The sequence below is a fragment of the Diceros bicornis genome, chromosome 2, assembly GCF_020826845.1.
Source record: "Diceros bicornis minor isolate mBicDic1 chromosome 2, mDicBic1.mat.cur, whole genome shotgun sequence".
In the NCBI taxonomy this organism is placed as follows: domain Eukaryota; kingdom Metazoa; phylum Chordata; class Mammalia; order Perissodactyla; family Rhinocerotidae; genus Diceros; species Diceros bicornis.
In genome coordinates, this window is record NC_080741.1 from 11351346 (window position 1) to 11369022 (window position 17677).

A 17677-nucleotide genomic window follows, 5' to 3' on the forward strand; every position below is an offset into this window, starting at 1 on the left:
AGCTTTTTTTGATTAAAATACTTTTATTTTTGATATTTTGCACATGATAGAACAACCTAATCAGTGATCTGGATCACTTTTCAAATAGTTTTTGGATTACTATGCAAATAGTATATCTTTGCTATTTATTATAGAGGAATCATTTCTCTATCTTTTTCATATGATTAAAAAAACATTCTCTTTCACTCAGTGCTAGATAGAAGACCTTAAGCTCCCTGAGTGAAGGAATTATTTCAGCTTTCTTTATTGTTAAATCTCCAGTGTCTAGCACATAGTAGTTACTTAATACATGTTTGTTGCATGAGTTAATGAAGGCTAGAATTTAGAAACACTTTTATTTGGACCCAGAAAGATGAGTGTATCATATTAGAAGCAAATTAAAAATTGTAGTCTTAATATCAATTATTCTTATATTTTGCTCTAAAATTCTTTATGAGAATTTGTGTTTCGGGGTTGGGTTTGGCTATCTATTGCTGCCTTACAAACCACTCCAAAACCTAGTGCCTTAAAACAATGAGCATTTTTATTTACTCATAATTTCGAATCTGGGCTGGGTTTAGCTGGTCAGTTCTTCAGCTGGTCTTGCCAGTGATCATTGGTGTGGCTGTAATCAGCTGGCAGGTAGACTTGGCTGGGCTTCTTCCTCTTTCCATGTAGTCTCAAAGCCTCTCTCTATTTCCACGTAGCTTGTCCATGTTGGTAGCGAGACTTCTTACGTGGTGACTCAGGACTCTCATAAGCACAAAACCAGAAGCTGCCAGACCTTTTTAACACTTGGGCCCCAAACTGGCACAGCATTTCTTCTGCCACATTCTTTTTGTTAAAGCAACTCACACACCTAGCTCAAACTGAAGAGGAAGTGACTGTACATAGGTGTGTATATCAAGAAGTATAGTTTATTCAGGGCCATCAATATAACAGACTGCCACAGGGTGATTTTCTTAGATTTGGTATTTGCCACCATTAATTAGCTGAGCATCCCAAACATGGTTAGGAAGAATTCCTTGCATGTCAGTAAGCAACTAGCACTTTTAAGTGTAAATTAAGTTGTCCTTAGTTTTAGCCTCTGCTTTACGTATTTTTAGTATTCATGCTCGTTGCAAATAATTCTTTTTCTTCCGATTAACTATTAGGGATGCTGTACAAGATTTTCTTCATGAAATATATTTTTTACCTGATCATCCAGAATTAAAAAAGATAAAAGCAGTTCTACAGGAATACAGAAAGGTATTTAATTTTTCATTTATGGTTTAGGAGATAATTGATACAGAATTGTTCCCAAGTTCCAATACATTGCATAGAGATTCTTTAGTGTCATATCTAGGGATGATATAGTCATATTCTGATGGCTAATTAGTAGATAATCCTATCACGAATCCATGATTTTTAGAAGGAATTTTAGCATTTAGATCAATGATGTAATATTGCATTAGATAGAACAGAGGCAAAGAATACAGTTCTTGTACCTTTACTACCCAGGTCAATATGTCCTTTCTTAGAGTCCCCAAAAGAAGAAGCTACCATAGCTGCATGCCCTGAGTAAAGAAAGAAAAGCTATGGGAAGATTCTCGTTATGTTTTGGTAAAAACTATGGTATGGAAATGTCATATCTAACTGATTCCTGAGCTTTCGAAGGGGAGTAATCTATAGTTCCCTCATCTTGAAGTTCAGTGAACTTTCTGAAATTATGAAAATATTAATGTTGATTCCATAGATTTTTAGGGCAGAAAGTGGGATACCTGACCTTGGGTCAGAGTAGCAGAGGTCTTTACTACAGACCCCAAGATTGGTGCTGAAGATTTTATTTCTTTTACTGGGTAAATCATCATAGTCGTAAAAAAGTAAGTAGTCAAAGTAGGGAACAAATTATCTGCATAATCTATAGACCTGGTTCAAGTCTATATTATGTAGCCCTTTGTAAGTTAAGGGAAACTTGTATTTTATTTTATTTATTTTTTTTGCTGAGGAAGGTTTGCCTTGAGCTAACATCTGTGCCAGTCTTCCTCTATTTTGTACGTGGGTCACCACCATAGCATGGCTGACGAGTGGCGTAGATCCACACCCAGGGTCTGAACCTGTGAACCTGGGCTGCTGAGGCAGAGCGCACCGAACTTAACCACTAGGCGACGGGGCCAGCCCCAGAAACTTGTATTTTTTACCAAGAAAGATTTATTTATTTATTTATTTATTTTTATTGATGTTTTAATAGTTTATAACATTGTGAAATTTTTGGTTGTACATTTTTGTTTGTCCATCACCATATACATGTCTCCCTTTACCCCTTGTGCCCACCCCCTACCCCCACTGCCCCTGGTAACCACACTACAGTTTTCTCTGTCCATGTGTTGGTTTATATTACACATATGAGTGAGATCATATGGTGTTTGTCTTTCTCTTTCTCGTGTATTTCACTTAACATAATACCCTCCAGGTCCATCCATGTTGTTGCAAATGGGATGATTTTGTCTTTTTTTATGGCTGAGTAGTATTCCGTTGTATATATATACCAGATCTTCTTGATCCAATCATCAGTTGAGAGACACTTGGGTTGCTTCCACTTCTTGGCTATAGTGAATAATGCTGCAGTGAACATAGGGGTGCATAAGCCTCTTTGGATTGCTGATTTCAGTTTCGTTGGATAGATTCCCAGTAGTGGGATAGCTGGATCATAGGGTATTTCTATTTTTAATTTTTTGAGGAATCTCCATACCATTTTCCATAGAGGCTGCACCAGTTTGCATTACCACCAGCTGTGTATGAGGGTTCCTGTTTCTCCACATCCTCTCCAACATTTGTTGTTTTTTGTCTTGGTGATTATAGCCATTCTAACGGGCGTGAGGTGCTATCTTAGTGTTGTTTTGATTTGCATTTCCCTGATGATTAGTGATGTTGAACATCTTTTCATGTGCCTATTGGCCATCTGTATATCTTCTTTGGAGAACTGTCTGTTCATTTCCTCTGCCCGTTTTTTGACCAGGTTGTTTGTTTTTTGTTGTTCAGTTGTGTGAGTTCTTTATATATTATGGAGATTAACCCCTTGTCAGATATATGTTTTGCAAGTATTTTCTCCCAGCTGGTGGGTTGTCTGTTCATTTTGATTCTGGTTTCATTTGTCTTTGTAGAAGCTCTTTAATCTGATAAAGTCCCACTTGCTTATTTTTTCTTTAGTTTCCCTAGTTTGGGTAGGCATGTCATCCAAAAAGATTCCTTTATGACCAATGTCAAATAGTGTGTTGCCTATATTTTCTTCTATGAGTTTTATAGTTTCAGGTCTTACCTTCAGGTCTTTGATCCATTTTGAGTTAATTTTTGTGAATGGCGATAGCAGATGGTCCCCTTTCATTCTTTTGTATGTGGCTTTTCAGTTTTCCCAACACCATTTATTAAAGAGACTTTCCTTTCTCCATTGTATGTTCTTAGCTCCTTTGTCAAAAATTAGCTGTCGGTATATGTGTGGTTTTATTTCTGGGCTTTCAATTCTGTTCCATTGATCTGTATGTTTGTTTTTGTACCAGTACCATGCTGTTTTGATTACTATTGCTTTGTAGTATGTTTGGAAGTCAGGGATTGTGATGCCTCCAGCTTTGTTCTTTATTCTTAGGATTGCTTTAGCTATTTGGGGTCTTTTGTTGCCCAATATGAATTTTAGTGTTCTTTTTTCTGTTTCTGTGAAGAATGTCATTGGGATTCTCATTGGGATTGCATTGAATCTGTAGATTGCTTTAGGTAATATAGACATTTGACTATGTTTATTCTTCCAATCCATGTGAATGGGATGTCTTTCCATTTCTTTATGTCGTCATTGATATCTTTCAATAATGTCTTGTAGTTTTCATTGTATAGGTCTTTCACCTCCTTGGTAAGATTTATTCCTAGATATTTGATTCTTTTTGATGCAATTGTAAATGGTATTATCTTTTTGAGCTCTCTTTCTGTTAGTTCATTATTAGCATACAGAAATGCAACTGATTTTTGTAGATTGATTTTGTACCCTGCGACTTTGCTGTACTTGCTGATTATTTCTAATAGTTTTCCAATGGATTCTTTAGGGTTTTCTATATATAAAATCATGTCGTCTGCAAATAGTGAGAGTTTCACTTCTTTGTTGCCTATTTGGATGCATTTTATTCCTTTTTCTTGCCTAGTTGCTCTGGCCAAAACCTCCAGTACTATGTTGAATAAGAGTGATGAGAGTGGGCAGCCTTGTCTTGTTCCTGTTCTCAGAGGAATGGCTTTCAGCCTTTCCCCATTGAGTGTGATGTTGGCTGTGGGTTTGCCATAAATAGCCTTTATTATGTTGAGGTACTTTCCTTCTATACCCATTGTGTTGAGAGTTTTTATCATAAATGGATGTTGTATCTTGTCAGATGCCTTCTTTGCATCTATTGAGATCACCATGTGGTTTTTATTCTTTGTTTTGTTGATGTGGTGTATCACGTTGATTGATTTGCGGATGTTGAACATCCCTGTGTCCCTGGTATGAATCCCACTTGGTCATGTTGTATGATCTTTTTAATGTATTGCTGTATTCAGTTTGCCAGTATTTTGTTGAGGATTTTTGCATTTATGTTCATCAGCGATATTGGCCTGTAATTTTCTTTCTTTGTATTGTCTTTGGCCTTGGTATCAGGGTGATGTTTGCCTTGTAGAATGAGTTAGGAAGGGTTCCATCTCCGTGTATTTTTTGGAATAGTTTAAGAAGGACGGGTATTAAATCTTCTTTGAACGTTTGGTAAAATTCACTGGAGAAGCCATCTGGTCCTGGATTTTTATTTTTTGGGAGGTTTTTGATTACTATTTCAATCTCTTTACTTGTGATTGGTCTGTTCAGATTCTCTGTTTCTTCTTGGTTCAGTTTTGGGAGGTTGTGTGAGTCTAAGAATTTATCCATTTCTTCTAGATTGTCCAATTTGTTGGCATATAATTTCTCATAGTATTCTCTTATAATGCTTTGTATTTCCGTGATATCCATTATAATGTCTCCTCTTTCATTTCTAATTTTATTTATTTGAGCCTTTTTTCTTTTTTTCTTAGTACGTCTGACTAAGGGTTTGTCAATTTTGTTTATCTTCTCAAAGAACCAATTCTTTGTTTCATTAATCCTTTCTACTGTTTTTTGGGTCTCAATTTCATTTATTTCTGCTCTGATTTTTATTATTTCTCTCCTTCTGCTGACTTTGGGCTTTGTTTGTTCTTCTTTTTCTAGGTCTGTTAGGTGTAATTTAAGATTGCTTATTTGGGCTTTTTCTTGTTTGTTAAGGTTGGCTTGTATCACTATGAGTTTCCCTCTCAGGACCACTTTTGCTGCATCCCATATGATTTGGTATGGCATATTTTCATTTTCGTTTGTTTCCAGATATTTTTTTATTTCTCCTTTAATTTCATCAGTGATCCATTGGTTGTTCAGTAGCATGTTGTTTAATCTCCACATCTTTGTCACTTTCCCAGTTTTTTTCTCATAGTTGATTTCCAGTTTCATAACATTATGGTCTGAAAAGATGCTTATTGTGATTTCAGTCTTAAATTTATTGAGGCTTGCTTTGTTTCCCAACACGTGGTCTATCCTTGAGAATGTTCCATGTGCACTTGAGAAGAATGTGTAGTCAGCTGTTTTTGGATGGAGTGCTCTGTATATGTCTGCTAGGTCCATCTCGTCTAGTTTTTCATTTAAGTCCACTGTTTCTTTATTGACTTTTTGTCTGGATGATCTATCCATTGGTGTAAGTGGGGTATTTAGATCCTCTACTGTTATTGTGTTGTTGTTAATATCTCCTTTTAGGTTTGTTGATAGTTGCTTTATGTACTTTGGTGCTCCTATGTTGGGTGCATTTATATTTATAATTGATATGTCTTCTTGGTGGAGTGTCCCTTTTATCATTATATATTGCCCTTCTTTGTCTCTCTTAACCTGTTTTATCTTGAAGTCTGCTTTGTCTGATATGAGTATGGCAACACGTGCAAGAAAGATTTATTTTAGATAAGTAAATTCTTATTTAGTTGGAATAAAATTTTTCTCCAGGTCTAAAGATTTTAGGATGAAATTCCTTTCCCCAAGAATTACTAAAAATGACATATGCTATACAAAGGAAGAGATGGAAATTATTTTTTAAAACTGCTTTTAATAGTTATAGTTTAACTACTTTAATAGTAACTCTATAGAGACTCTAGGCCTTCTGAAATGGTTCCTGAAGTGGTTAACTGATGAGGTATCTCTCTGTGCTCTTTATATAGGAGACCTCTGAGAGTACTGATCTTCAGACAACTCTTCAGCTGTCCATGAAAGCAATTCAACATGAAAATGTAGATGTTCGTATTCATGCTCTTACAAGCTTGAAGGAAACCTTGTATAAAAATCAGGTATACTAAGATATAATTTAAAAACTATAGAAAAGAAAGGTTGGAAGTTTAAAGAAAAGATGACAGATTGGCATATTTGCTTGAGATTTAGTAGGTTCAATGAAAGAAGTGATTTTTTTTTTTTAATTTTATTTATTTATTTTTCCCCCAAAGCCCCAGCAGATAGCTGCATGTCATAGCTGCACATCCCTCTAGATGCTGTATGTGGGACGTGGCCTCAGCATGGCTGGAGAAGCTGTGCGTTGGTGCGCGCCCGGGATCCGAACCCGGGCTGCCAGCAGCGGAGCGCGCGCACTTAACCACTAAGCCACAGGGACGGCCCCAAGAAGTGATTTTTATTATATCTAAATGATCAGATCTAACTTAAAATCAGTAATCCATGAGAATCCTTTGAGGCTGATTACCAAGGATTTGCAGAGCTTTGTTTTTGAAGGGTCATAATTTGATCGTTATAGTTTAGGTTACCGCATCTTCTTGAATAAGGGTATATGTGTTTGTACAGCAGCAGTTTATGTGAGTCTTCTCATATAATTTCCTATAGATATCTGTCATATAAAATTTTAGTAATTTTGCCATTTTACGTTTTCACTGAATTAACTCTTAGTTTTAATGAAGCTAAATTTTTAAGTTTACTTTTTCATGGTACCAGTGTACTTTATTCTTTTCCTTGTCAGCATAATGTAGATTATTCCTAACCTTGATCACAGTGAGAACTGATATTTAAAATACCAAATTACTACTATAAATCTATAAAATGGAAAAAATTTAACTGAGGTACTCATTTTTGCATATCAAGAACCCATATGATAAGATGTGAGAGCCTAAGACCCTCATGAGTTAGTGGATTATAAAACTGGATTATGTTTGTTTTCATGATAGAGGGAAGCATTTACTTAGGATAAAAGTTATACATGATGGTAAAAAGTACATGCTTCTGGGTCAGTGAGCTTGTATAACCAACGTGGGTAGCAGCCAATGTAGAGATGGTTCTGCCACATGTGAGGAGCCTCGAATCTCCTCAAGTGTAGGTTTTATGCCCTCCTAACTGTGGGTCTACATTATCAATGTTACAGCCTCATTCTCTGCTCTACGTTACATTGAAACTACCTCGTGCTTACCCCTTGCCCCAAACCTCTACCTGGGTTTCAGATAACTTAATGGGCCTTTGGCTTTTTAATTTAACATAGGGATTTATGAGTAGCCAAGAATCTGTCCTCTTGGCATAGAGGTTTTCTAGTTTTGGTTATTTCTAAGCAGATGACATGGTCATGGTCTAACATAAGGAAATTTCATGTTGTTCATCACCTCTTAGATGTAAAAGACTAAGTCTGAGAACTAAAGGAGATTTCTTACACTCTTAGGGAATAGCCATAGCTGCCACAGTTTTGCCACCTGTATCACAAAAGACAAATCACATCTGGTAATTCCCTGACAAGCCTTCCTTGCTTGTAAAGCCCCAATGCCAAGAGATTAGCTAGACAGAGTAAGAAGGTAAGTGTACTTGAAATAAGTTACAGTTGGTCATGGGGTATTATTATTATTATGAAAGTCTAAGATGTGTCTCAGAGTTGACTATTCTGGGGTCAGTTTTTACAGGTACGTAGTGGGTCCTTTCAATTTGTAGATTTAGGTCTTTTATTTCCAGAAAATTACCTTGGATCTTTGGATTATAGTTTTAAATATTATTCCATATTGCAAGAATGGTTCAGATTTAGCAGTCCATTAATATAATTCACTGTATGAATAGATCTAAGGATAAAAATCATACTGTTATTTTCATAAATGCTGAAATAGCATTTGACAAACTGTAACATCCACTTCAAATAAAAACACTCAAGAAAATATGAATTGATGAATACTGCCTTAATATATTATAAATGTATACATATACATATATATGTGTGTGTGTATATATACATACACACACATACTTAATGGGGAAGTAATATGCTTTCCCACTAAAAGCAAGCTTGCTCATTATCTCCACTACAATTTAACATTCAGTTGGAAGCATTGGTCAATGAAGTTAGACAAGAGAAAGCAATCAGAGGCATAAGAATTAGAAAAGATGTGAAACTATCTATTTGCAGATGATATGCTAATATACTTGGAAAACTGTAGAGAATTATCCACAAAACTAACTCAGACAACAAACTAATTCAATAAGGTGGGAGGATATAAAAATCAATAATCTTCATATAACAAGTAATAACCAGGTAAAAGACTTGTTGAAAAACCCAATTTACGATAGTACTCAAGAAAGATAATATACTTAGGAATAAGCATAACAATAAATATAAAAATTAATAAGAGGAAAACTTTGAAACATTCCTGAAAGACAAAAATACAAGAGATTTAAGCAAATGGAAAGCATCCCTTATTTATTGGGTAGGTTGACTCAATATTATAAAAATTTTAATTCTCCCTAGGTTAATTTATAAATTTAATGCTATCCCAAAGAAATGCCAAGTTGTTTGTTTTTTTAACTAGAAAAGTTCATATGGAAAAACAAACATGTAAAAATAGCTAGGAAAACTGGAAAAAAAAAAAAAGCAACTATGCGAGTTCAGTAGCCCTACCAGACATTAAAATACTCTGTAGCCTCTATAATTATAACAGTGTGATACTGGTTCATGAATATACAGACAGACCAAGGGGAAAGAATAGAAAGTCTAGAAATAGACCCAAGTATATATGGACATTTAAGATATGATAAAAATGACATTTCAGATAATTGGAACAAACATGGATTTGTTTTGACAACTGGTTAGGCATTTGAAAAATGATAAAATTGGATCCATGTGTTAAAAAGCCTTTCTCAACAGATACATTGAACACATAACTCATTTTAAAAATTCTTTTGAAATTCAGTATTTTTTGCTGAAAAATAAAACCTAGTTTGTCTAACCTAGAAGTGAAGTGAAAACATTTTTAAACACTTAGGAGATAAGTATATTTTTAAACTACCTTTCATTTAGAGTTACATAATACTTGTTGCATTGAGTATGAACTGCATTTATCTTTGCCAACTAAAGTGTCCTTTTCCTTATTGTTTTCTAATATTAGCAAGTGAATAAATGTCTTTACTTTTTTATATTAGTTTTGATTTTTATTGGTCACTTGTTCATTATTTTAGGTATTTATGCCTGAATTAACCTGTAATGTTATTTAAGTGATCGAATATTGAAGATTCTGGATGAGATAAATGTCTTTTTATTTTTCTTTTGAATTATATTACTCTAATTTGAATCACAGTTTTAACATGGAGTTTGAGATGTTTGTATATGCTTTACTTCTGCTGGAAAGAAAACTATATAAATGAAGTAGTTCAATATCAAATTGAATACAATATCATACAAATACAATATCTAAACCTTAACTGGCTTGAGAATAGTCTGCTTGTACTTAAAGTTTTTCATTACAGCATCCTCAGGAGATAGATGAAAAAAGATTACTTGAACCAACATATTTCTCATTAATGCTACCTCTTTCTTCCTACCTCTTTTTTTTAAATCATCCCCACGGAATCTCTTTCTCATATTTTTTTCTCCTTCTCTTCTAGTTCTTATACACTTTTCAGTCTTCTTGTTTTAACTAATAGCTGTTCCTCCTTGACTTATTTACTGAAATATGTGTCCACTATCCTTGAAAAATTACTCTGAGTTCTTTTTTATCTTCTTCATTGCTTCTTTACCTTGTAAATATATTTGTTACTGTATATATCATATGATATTTTAATTATTTGTTTACATGTCTATTTTCCCATTAAACTGTGAACTTGTTGGGATAAGACTATGTCTTACTTATTTTTGTATACTGATATAGTAATACTCAGTAACTGTTTGTTTAATGGATTAATGATTAAAACTTTCAAACACACTTAATTATTCTAATCCTATAGAACATTGTGAACTATATGATGTGAACTCATCAAAAACTAACTGAAAAGACTGCAGATATAGAAATTTAATTTTGTCAATATTTGTGTCAGATATTCCTTAATATTTTTAAGCTTTCTAGTTAGGGAAATGTACTAGTTTGTAGAAGTTATGTATAAACTTTCTTTCTAACTTTTATTTCAGGAAAAACTGATAAAATATGCAACAGATAGTGAAACAGTAGAACCCGTTATCTCACAGTTGGTAACAGTGCTGTTGAAAGGTTGCCAAGATGCAAACTCTCAAGCTCGGTTGCTCTGTGGGGAATGTTTAGGAGAATTGGGGGCCATAGATCCAGGTCGACTAGATTTCTCAACAACTGAAACCCAAGGAAAAGATTTTACATTTGTGGTAAGTAATGGTAATTTGGAATGACAAGACGAGTTCTCTGTCCTATTAGGGTTTCTAGGTTCTGTTTACAAAGAATTATTCATGTTATCCTTAGTAGAACTTGATCTAAACTCAACAATTTAGGTAACTTCTAAGTTTATTCCGTAATACTATTGCAGAGAGCTTTAGCCAAAAGCAATAAAATTTGAGCCCAGTCTAGTATGCTGTGTTTTTAAATAAGCTTCCTAACTGAATTTTGATACTTAAAACCTAATTAATGATTTAAATATTACTATTTAAACACTATTGCTAAGTGTTTCCAAGGGAAACTGATTTCCCAGGGTTCTCTAATAGTGTGTCTATTAAAAAAGTTCCTGGGGGCTGGCCCAGTGGTGTAGTGAAGTTCACATGCTCTGCTTCAGCGGCCCTGGGTTCACAGGTTCGGATCCTGGCTGTGGACTTACCCACTGCTCGTCAAGCCATGCTGTGGCGGCATCCCACATACAAAATAGAGGAAGATTGGCACAGATGTTAGCTCAGGGACAGTCGTCCTCAAACGAAAAGAGGAAGATTGGCAACAGATGTTGGCTCAGGGCCAATCTTCCTCACTCACCCAAAAAAAAAAGTGTCTGTGGTCAAATGAATTTGTGAAATCCTGTAAAACAAAATTAAGCAGAACTTTTAAAATATCAGTGTGCATTGTGTATCTCCAAAAGGAGGGTTTGTTAAAATTATTTCTTGGAGCTTCTCAAGTGACCAGGGTTCTACATAATGCAATTTAGGAAATGATTTATATACAATTTTCTTTCTAAGAGTTAAAAAACAAAAAATGCAAATTGTTGGAGGTATGTAAAATGTGAATGATTCTAATACACTTTATAGCCTAAAAAGCCTTAGATTTGGCTTATTATCTACAGATTATATTTTAGCCTTGGTACCAAACTTAGTTTGAACCTTATTGTCCTTTCCTTTTCTAAGTTAAATTTACCATGGAAGACACAGTACAGCTTAAGAAAATTTATACAAATTATCCTTGATTTTTTTCTTGTTTTTATTGAGACTGGAGTAGAAGATTCAAGCTTTGCCTATGGATTATTGATGGAACTAACAAGAGCTTACCTTGCATATGCAGATAACAGCCGAGCTCAAGATTCAGCTGCTTATGCCATTCAGGTAAGAGTACATCTAGTTATTACTGGCTTTACATCATTGAATTCTAATAAGAAAGTTGTAAAATCTGTACTTTGGAAACTCTTTTTTAAACTATCATTTTCATTATCAAAGTAATACCAGTTCATGATAAAAATTTCAGAGAGTACGGAAATGTACCCTCTTAACAGATTATTATAGGTACTTTGAAAGATTTTCTATGTATATACAAAGATACATGTTTTCTCCACCAAACAAAGAGAGCATATTACTTATGATGTTCTGTAACTTGGTTTTCATTTGTGTTTAACAATCTGTCTTGGGTCTATCTGGGTAATTTTCCATGTCAGTACGTATATCTCTAATTGATTCTTTTCACTGACTTAATATTCAATATGAATGTACCATAACTTATTGAAGAGATTTAACACATTTAGATTGTGTTCAATGTGTAGCTTTTATGAAAAATGATATAGAGAACATGCATATGTTTCTGAGCACTCAAGTAAATATATCAATAATATAAATATCTGGAAATTGATATATGTCTCAGAGCAAGTACAGTTTATGTTTGATAGATTTTATCAAAAAAAGTTTCAGTTAGTTTATACTCCCTTGACAAACCTGCCTTTTATCAAAATTTTAAATCTTTGGCAAATGTGACAGATGAAAAATGGTACCCTTTATTTTAATTTGCATTTAATTATGAGGGAGGTATAACATCTTTTATATATGCATTGCTTTTTTTGTCAGTTTTCTCTAGATGATCTTTTCCCATTTTTCTCTTGGTATTGGTCTATTTTTTATTGATATTTAAGACCTATTTAGATATAATGGAAATTAACCCTTTGTCTATCATACATGTAATAAATATTTTTCCAGTTTGGCTTTCTTTGCCCTTTCTCATGATATTTTTTTTTCAATTAAAAGTTTCTTTAGGGGCCAGCCCGGCGGCCTAGTGGTTATGTTCGGCATGCTCCGCTTTGGCAGCCTGGGTTCGGTTCCCGGACACAGACCTACACCACTCATCAGCAGCCATGCTGTGGCAGCGAGCCACATACAAAATAGAGGAAGATTGGCAACAGATGTGAGCTCAGAGAGAATCTTCCTCAAGCAAAAAAAGAGGAAGGTTGATGACAGATGTTAGCTCAGGGCGAATCTTCCTTGGGGAAAAAAAAAAAGCTTTGTTTTGTTAGATATTCACTCAGGTCTGGAATTCATGGTGAGAGGTCTAGGTTACAGATATAAATTTGGAGTTTTTATTGTAGAGATGGTATTTAAAACTGAGATTCTGGATGAGATGATCAAGAAAGGGAGTATAGGTAAACGCATTTTCGTCAGTGAGACCTGGACAATGAGAGATCAGTGGGAAAAAGAGGAAACAAGTAAGGAAATGGTGAAGGAGCTGCCAATAAGGTAGGAGAATCTGGTGTTCTGGAAGACAAGGAAGTGTTTCAAGAAGTATGGAGTCATCCGCTGTATTAAAAGCTGATCATAGAGGTAATAATCTAAGGATTGAGAATTGACCATTGGCTATAGTAACATAAAGGTCATTGGTAACCTTGACAAGAGCAGTTTCAGTGGAGTACAGAAATCCTTATTAGAGTATTTTTAAGAACATATGGGCAAAGAGGAATTAGAGAAATTACAGAAACTCTTTTGAGGAGTGTTGCTATCAAGGAGAGCAGAAGAATGAGATAGTACCTGGGGAGTAAAAAAGGAGTAAGGATGGGAAAAGTGACAGTATGTTCATATGTTGCTTGGGAACAATTCCTCAGAGAGGGGAAAAGTGATGATGTGGGAGAGAATTGATGTAATACTATTTTAAGTAGGTAAAGAGATGTGGAATATAGTGTAGAAGTGGAAAAGGTAGCCTTAACTAAAAACAAAAACAATTCATTTGTAAAACAGGAAAGAAAGAGCACATGGGCACTGATACTGATATTGCCAGGCTGTTATTGGAGGTTGATTAAGAGGGCTTCTGTTAGCTGGAGTGACTTTGCCAAAATAAGAAAAAGCTGGCTTCAAATAAAATATTAATAACATGTTGAAGCTAAATGAAAATGAATTTTGGATATTTCTATATTTGAACTTTTCATGTACTCTTACTTTTATTAAAAAATACTAAATATAAAGTCCATATTTTGCTAGACAGTGCTTATATTTTATAAATATTAGGAGTACATCTATTGCATATGGTCATTTTCAGTGGCATTGGAAAGAAAGTAATAGGTGATGGAAGATATAATACCCTAACAGGTTTGTCTTGTTTTGAAGATTGATGTTAGAGACAAAGATATGTTTTTCTTCATCTATAAAATTTCATTTGTTTTATTTTAAGGACAGTAAAATATAATCATTTAACTTAGGGGCTTGAATAGTAAATTGGTTTTCAATATTTGCATCTCATTTTCAGAATTTTAAGCTCAGTATTTTATATCTAGAATTTGAGATAGCTTGAAATTTTTAACTATTTTGGATTTGTTGTTACTTTCATTAAAATTCAGAAAAGGTCAAATTCTAAGAATTATAGAATCAAATCAGATTCAAATAAGAATCCCCTAAATGGTTCTAAGCATTGAAATAAATGTCCTAAGCAAGTTCACAAATCCAAAATTTTATAATTCTATATATTTTCTATGTTTTTTTTTTTTTTTTTTAATTTTTTTTTTTTTTTTTTTTGTGAGGAGATCAGCCCTGAGCTAACATCCGCCAATTCTCCTCTTTTTTTGCTGAGGAAGACGGCCCTGGGCTAACATCGGTGCCTATCTTCCTCCACTTTATATGGGACGCCGCCACAGCATGGCTTACCAAGCAGTGCGTCGGTGCACGCCCGGGATCCGAACCAGCGAACCCCGGGCCGCCGCAGCGGAGCGCGCGCACTTAACCGCTTGCGCCACCGGGCCGGCCCTTTCTATGTATTTTTATAACTATAATGTGTAGAATGTTGATGAATGTTAAAGTTTATCTGCTTCACTGTGGATTTACAAATGTAAAATATGTATTTGTAGGAGTTACTTTCTATTTATGACTGTAGAGAGATGCAGACCAACGGCCCAGGTCACCAGTTGTGGAGGAGATTTCCCGAGCATGTTCGGGAAATACTGGAACCTCACCTAAACACGAGGTCTGTAGACTCATTAAAACTATTTTCAAAAAATTGTTTTTAACTTTATAAAATTAATCTTATTTTTTATATAATTTTTAGCATGAAAAGTATTTTCAGTATGTTCTAATATGTATTTTCCACTATGATTTATGCTTATAATCTTGTCAAAATGAGAAGTACAGTCTGCTCATTGGTTAAATTCTATAACTTTAAGTATTTAGACAAATTCATTAAAGCTAAAAGGATTGATTTTTTTTTAATTCCACTCAGAAGTACTTTGAAAGAATCTACTTTAAGTTGACTATGAGTTGAAGCTTTTTTGGGGGAGGGGAGAAAAAAAATCTTTTATTTAGATAAATTAAAATGCCTATATTACTTGAAGCTTTTGATAGATGTAATTAATATAGAAATTTAAGATTTTTTTTTTAAAATAATTTTATTTATTTATTTATTTTCCCCCCCAAAGCCCCAGTAGATAGTTGTATGTCATAGCTGCACATCCTTCTAGTTGCTGTATGTGGGACGCGGCCTCAGCGTGGCCGGAGAAGCAGTGCGTCGGTGCGCGCCCAGGATCCGAACCCGGGCCGCCAGTAGCGGAGTGCGCGCACTTAACCACTAAGCCATGGCGCCAGCCCGAAATTTAAGATTTTAAAGCTAGTCCCAAAGCCCTTAGTAACTCCAATTAGATATTAGAGATTTTCAACCCTACCAATTTCTCCTCATGAAGATATTTTCTCCCTCTACTTTTAAAAAAGTATTTTCTAACCTTTTTTCCAATTTTAATATCTTGGTTAGAACTAATTAAAGTCCATAAATTATAAATTATTTTTAGTTAGAAACTTTAATTTTAGGTGCTCTAGGTCACGTGCTTATTAGATATGTGACCTTGGATAAATTACTTCTTTGAGCCTTACAGTGCCTAGACTTGTAAAATTCTTTATAAAAGCCCTTAAGTATATATACTTATTTGCTAGATACCTTTTTATTTTTAGAAACCTTTTGAACATTGTTTTATTTCTTATGAACAGCATTATTTAAAGATATGTTTTATTAATATAAAGTAAAAGTCTACGGTTAAAATTTAGTTTTTCTTTTTTGAAGACAGCACACTTCTCCATTTCTTGATTCTATATTTTATAGCAGATATAGAAAGATGCTTAAGAGTTTCTGTGAACTAGTGGCAAATTTATGGCCTTTGGAGTCACAAAGACCTAAATTTGAATCTTGGCTCTGCATTTGCTAGCTCTGAAGTCTTGGGCAAGTTACTGAGCATTTCCAAGTCTCAATTTTTTCACCTTGAAAACGTGAATAGTTTTACTTACCTCGTATGATCATTGTTAGGAGTAAAGAAGATAATATTAAAAAGTACCTAGCAGAATGCTTGACATTTAATTAATATTCAATAATAAATGCTTATTCAATCTCAGCTTGTTGAATAAATTCCTTGCCTTTTTGTGAGTGGGTAGGGTGGCTATTGCCTACTTCAGACAAAGTAAAAGCCAGCATTTCTGCCTACTTGTTATTCAGTTTAATATTTCATAAGAAGAAATTTCACAACATTTAAGTGGTCATTTGTAAGAGTGATCTTAACAAAGCAATGAGAATTCATGTGATCTTTCTGCTTTTATATCTGAGATCTTGAAGGAACCTCTTAGATGGTCCCTCAATGGTGGAAACTAGGAGATTCATCTAGCTGGGATCTGCTCATTGAAATTGCCACCTCATGAAAATAAGAGGTCAATAGAGGGCAGTATTAATGGAGTTGACCCACGTTTGTACAAAAGCTTTTTTATGATGGACCCAGATGCCAGGTTAGCCAATAGGTCAGTTTTATAGCTTGGACTGCTTGATATTTGCTCCAGAGGGCCTGGGGAAAATAAAGAATTTCCTAAAAGCATTTCTTTGTTTTTGCTGTCTTAAAGTTATATTCCTATACTCTCCTTTAATTTTTTTTTTTCAGTTGGGCTATTTATATGCCATCACTAAATCTGGATTAAAGGATGTCTATATTTAGGACATTTGACTTTTAGAACTAGATAGATCAACTGTAGTTCAAAGTTACCATAGAAATAATTTTAGGAAAAAGCATCAGGATGTGGCTAGGCAGAACCTGGCTTGTATCCCAATATCGGTAGTTTTCTAGCTAAGTTCACCATAAAACTGGGTAAAATCATCTAGAGAATTATATTGATGATGATTAAAATAGTGATGGTTAACTGGGAGAATATTGGATTTTTCCATTTTTAGAAATTTGAAATATGGTGAAACATATGATGTTTGCTGAGGACCTTGAGTATAGGGCATTTATTATATTTGTCATTTCCTAACTTTGCATTGGTGATTGAAAAGGAACCCACTCCCCTCAAAAAAAGTTGTAAGATCAGACCTATTTGAACATGTTTAAATGTTAATGCTAAGGAGCAAATAGAAAGGATCGTGTTGAACGTATGGAAGAGAGGAGTGATAATTGATACAACAAGAACCCTGAGGAGCATCTAGAATGTTAGCCATATCCCTAATGGGAGATTAGACCTAGAGGGAGTGAAATCTCTTTCTTTGTAATAGGGGAAGATAAAATGATGGATGGAACTCAGCTAAGTTTACAGATTTGATTGTGGGAAGCAATAGTTTCCTTTTTTTCTCCATGAAGTAGGAAGTATAGGAGATGAAACTTTTGGCTGAAAGTGGCAGTAATATTGGTATAGGTGATATGAGCAGAGTGGTAATGATTTGAAATAGCGACTGTGGAAAACAGAAGAGAGAGCTAATAAGGAAAATTTAGAAGGATTTCTGG

The 17677-nt window shown here is 34.4% G+C and overlaps 1 protein-coding gene across 5 annotated transcripts in view; it reads left to right on the top strand.

Moving 5' to 3' along the window:
- The window catches only part of ATR (ATR serine/threonine kinase), a 103048-nt gene that overhangs the window by 36111 nt on the left and 49260 nt on the right, over window positions 1-17677 (top strand). For all 5 annotated transcript variants that reach the window (XM_058551646.1, XM_058551657.1, XM_058551636.1 and 2 more), the window contains 5 exons: window positions 1134-1227; window positions 6232-6357; window positions 10440-10646; window positions 11685-11798; window positions 14786-14901. In XM_058551646.1, the coding sequence (XP_058407629.1) occupies window positions 1134-1227; window positions 6232-6357; window positions 10440-10646; window positions 11685-11798; window positions 14786-14901 (657 nt within the window). The remainder of the gene's footprint in view (window positions 1-1133; window positions 1228-6231; window positions 6358-10439; window positions 10647-11684; window positions 11799-14785; window positions 14902-17677) is intronic.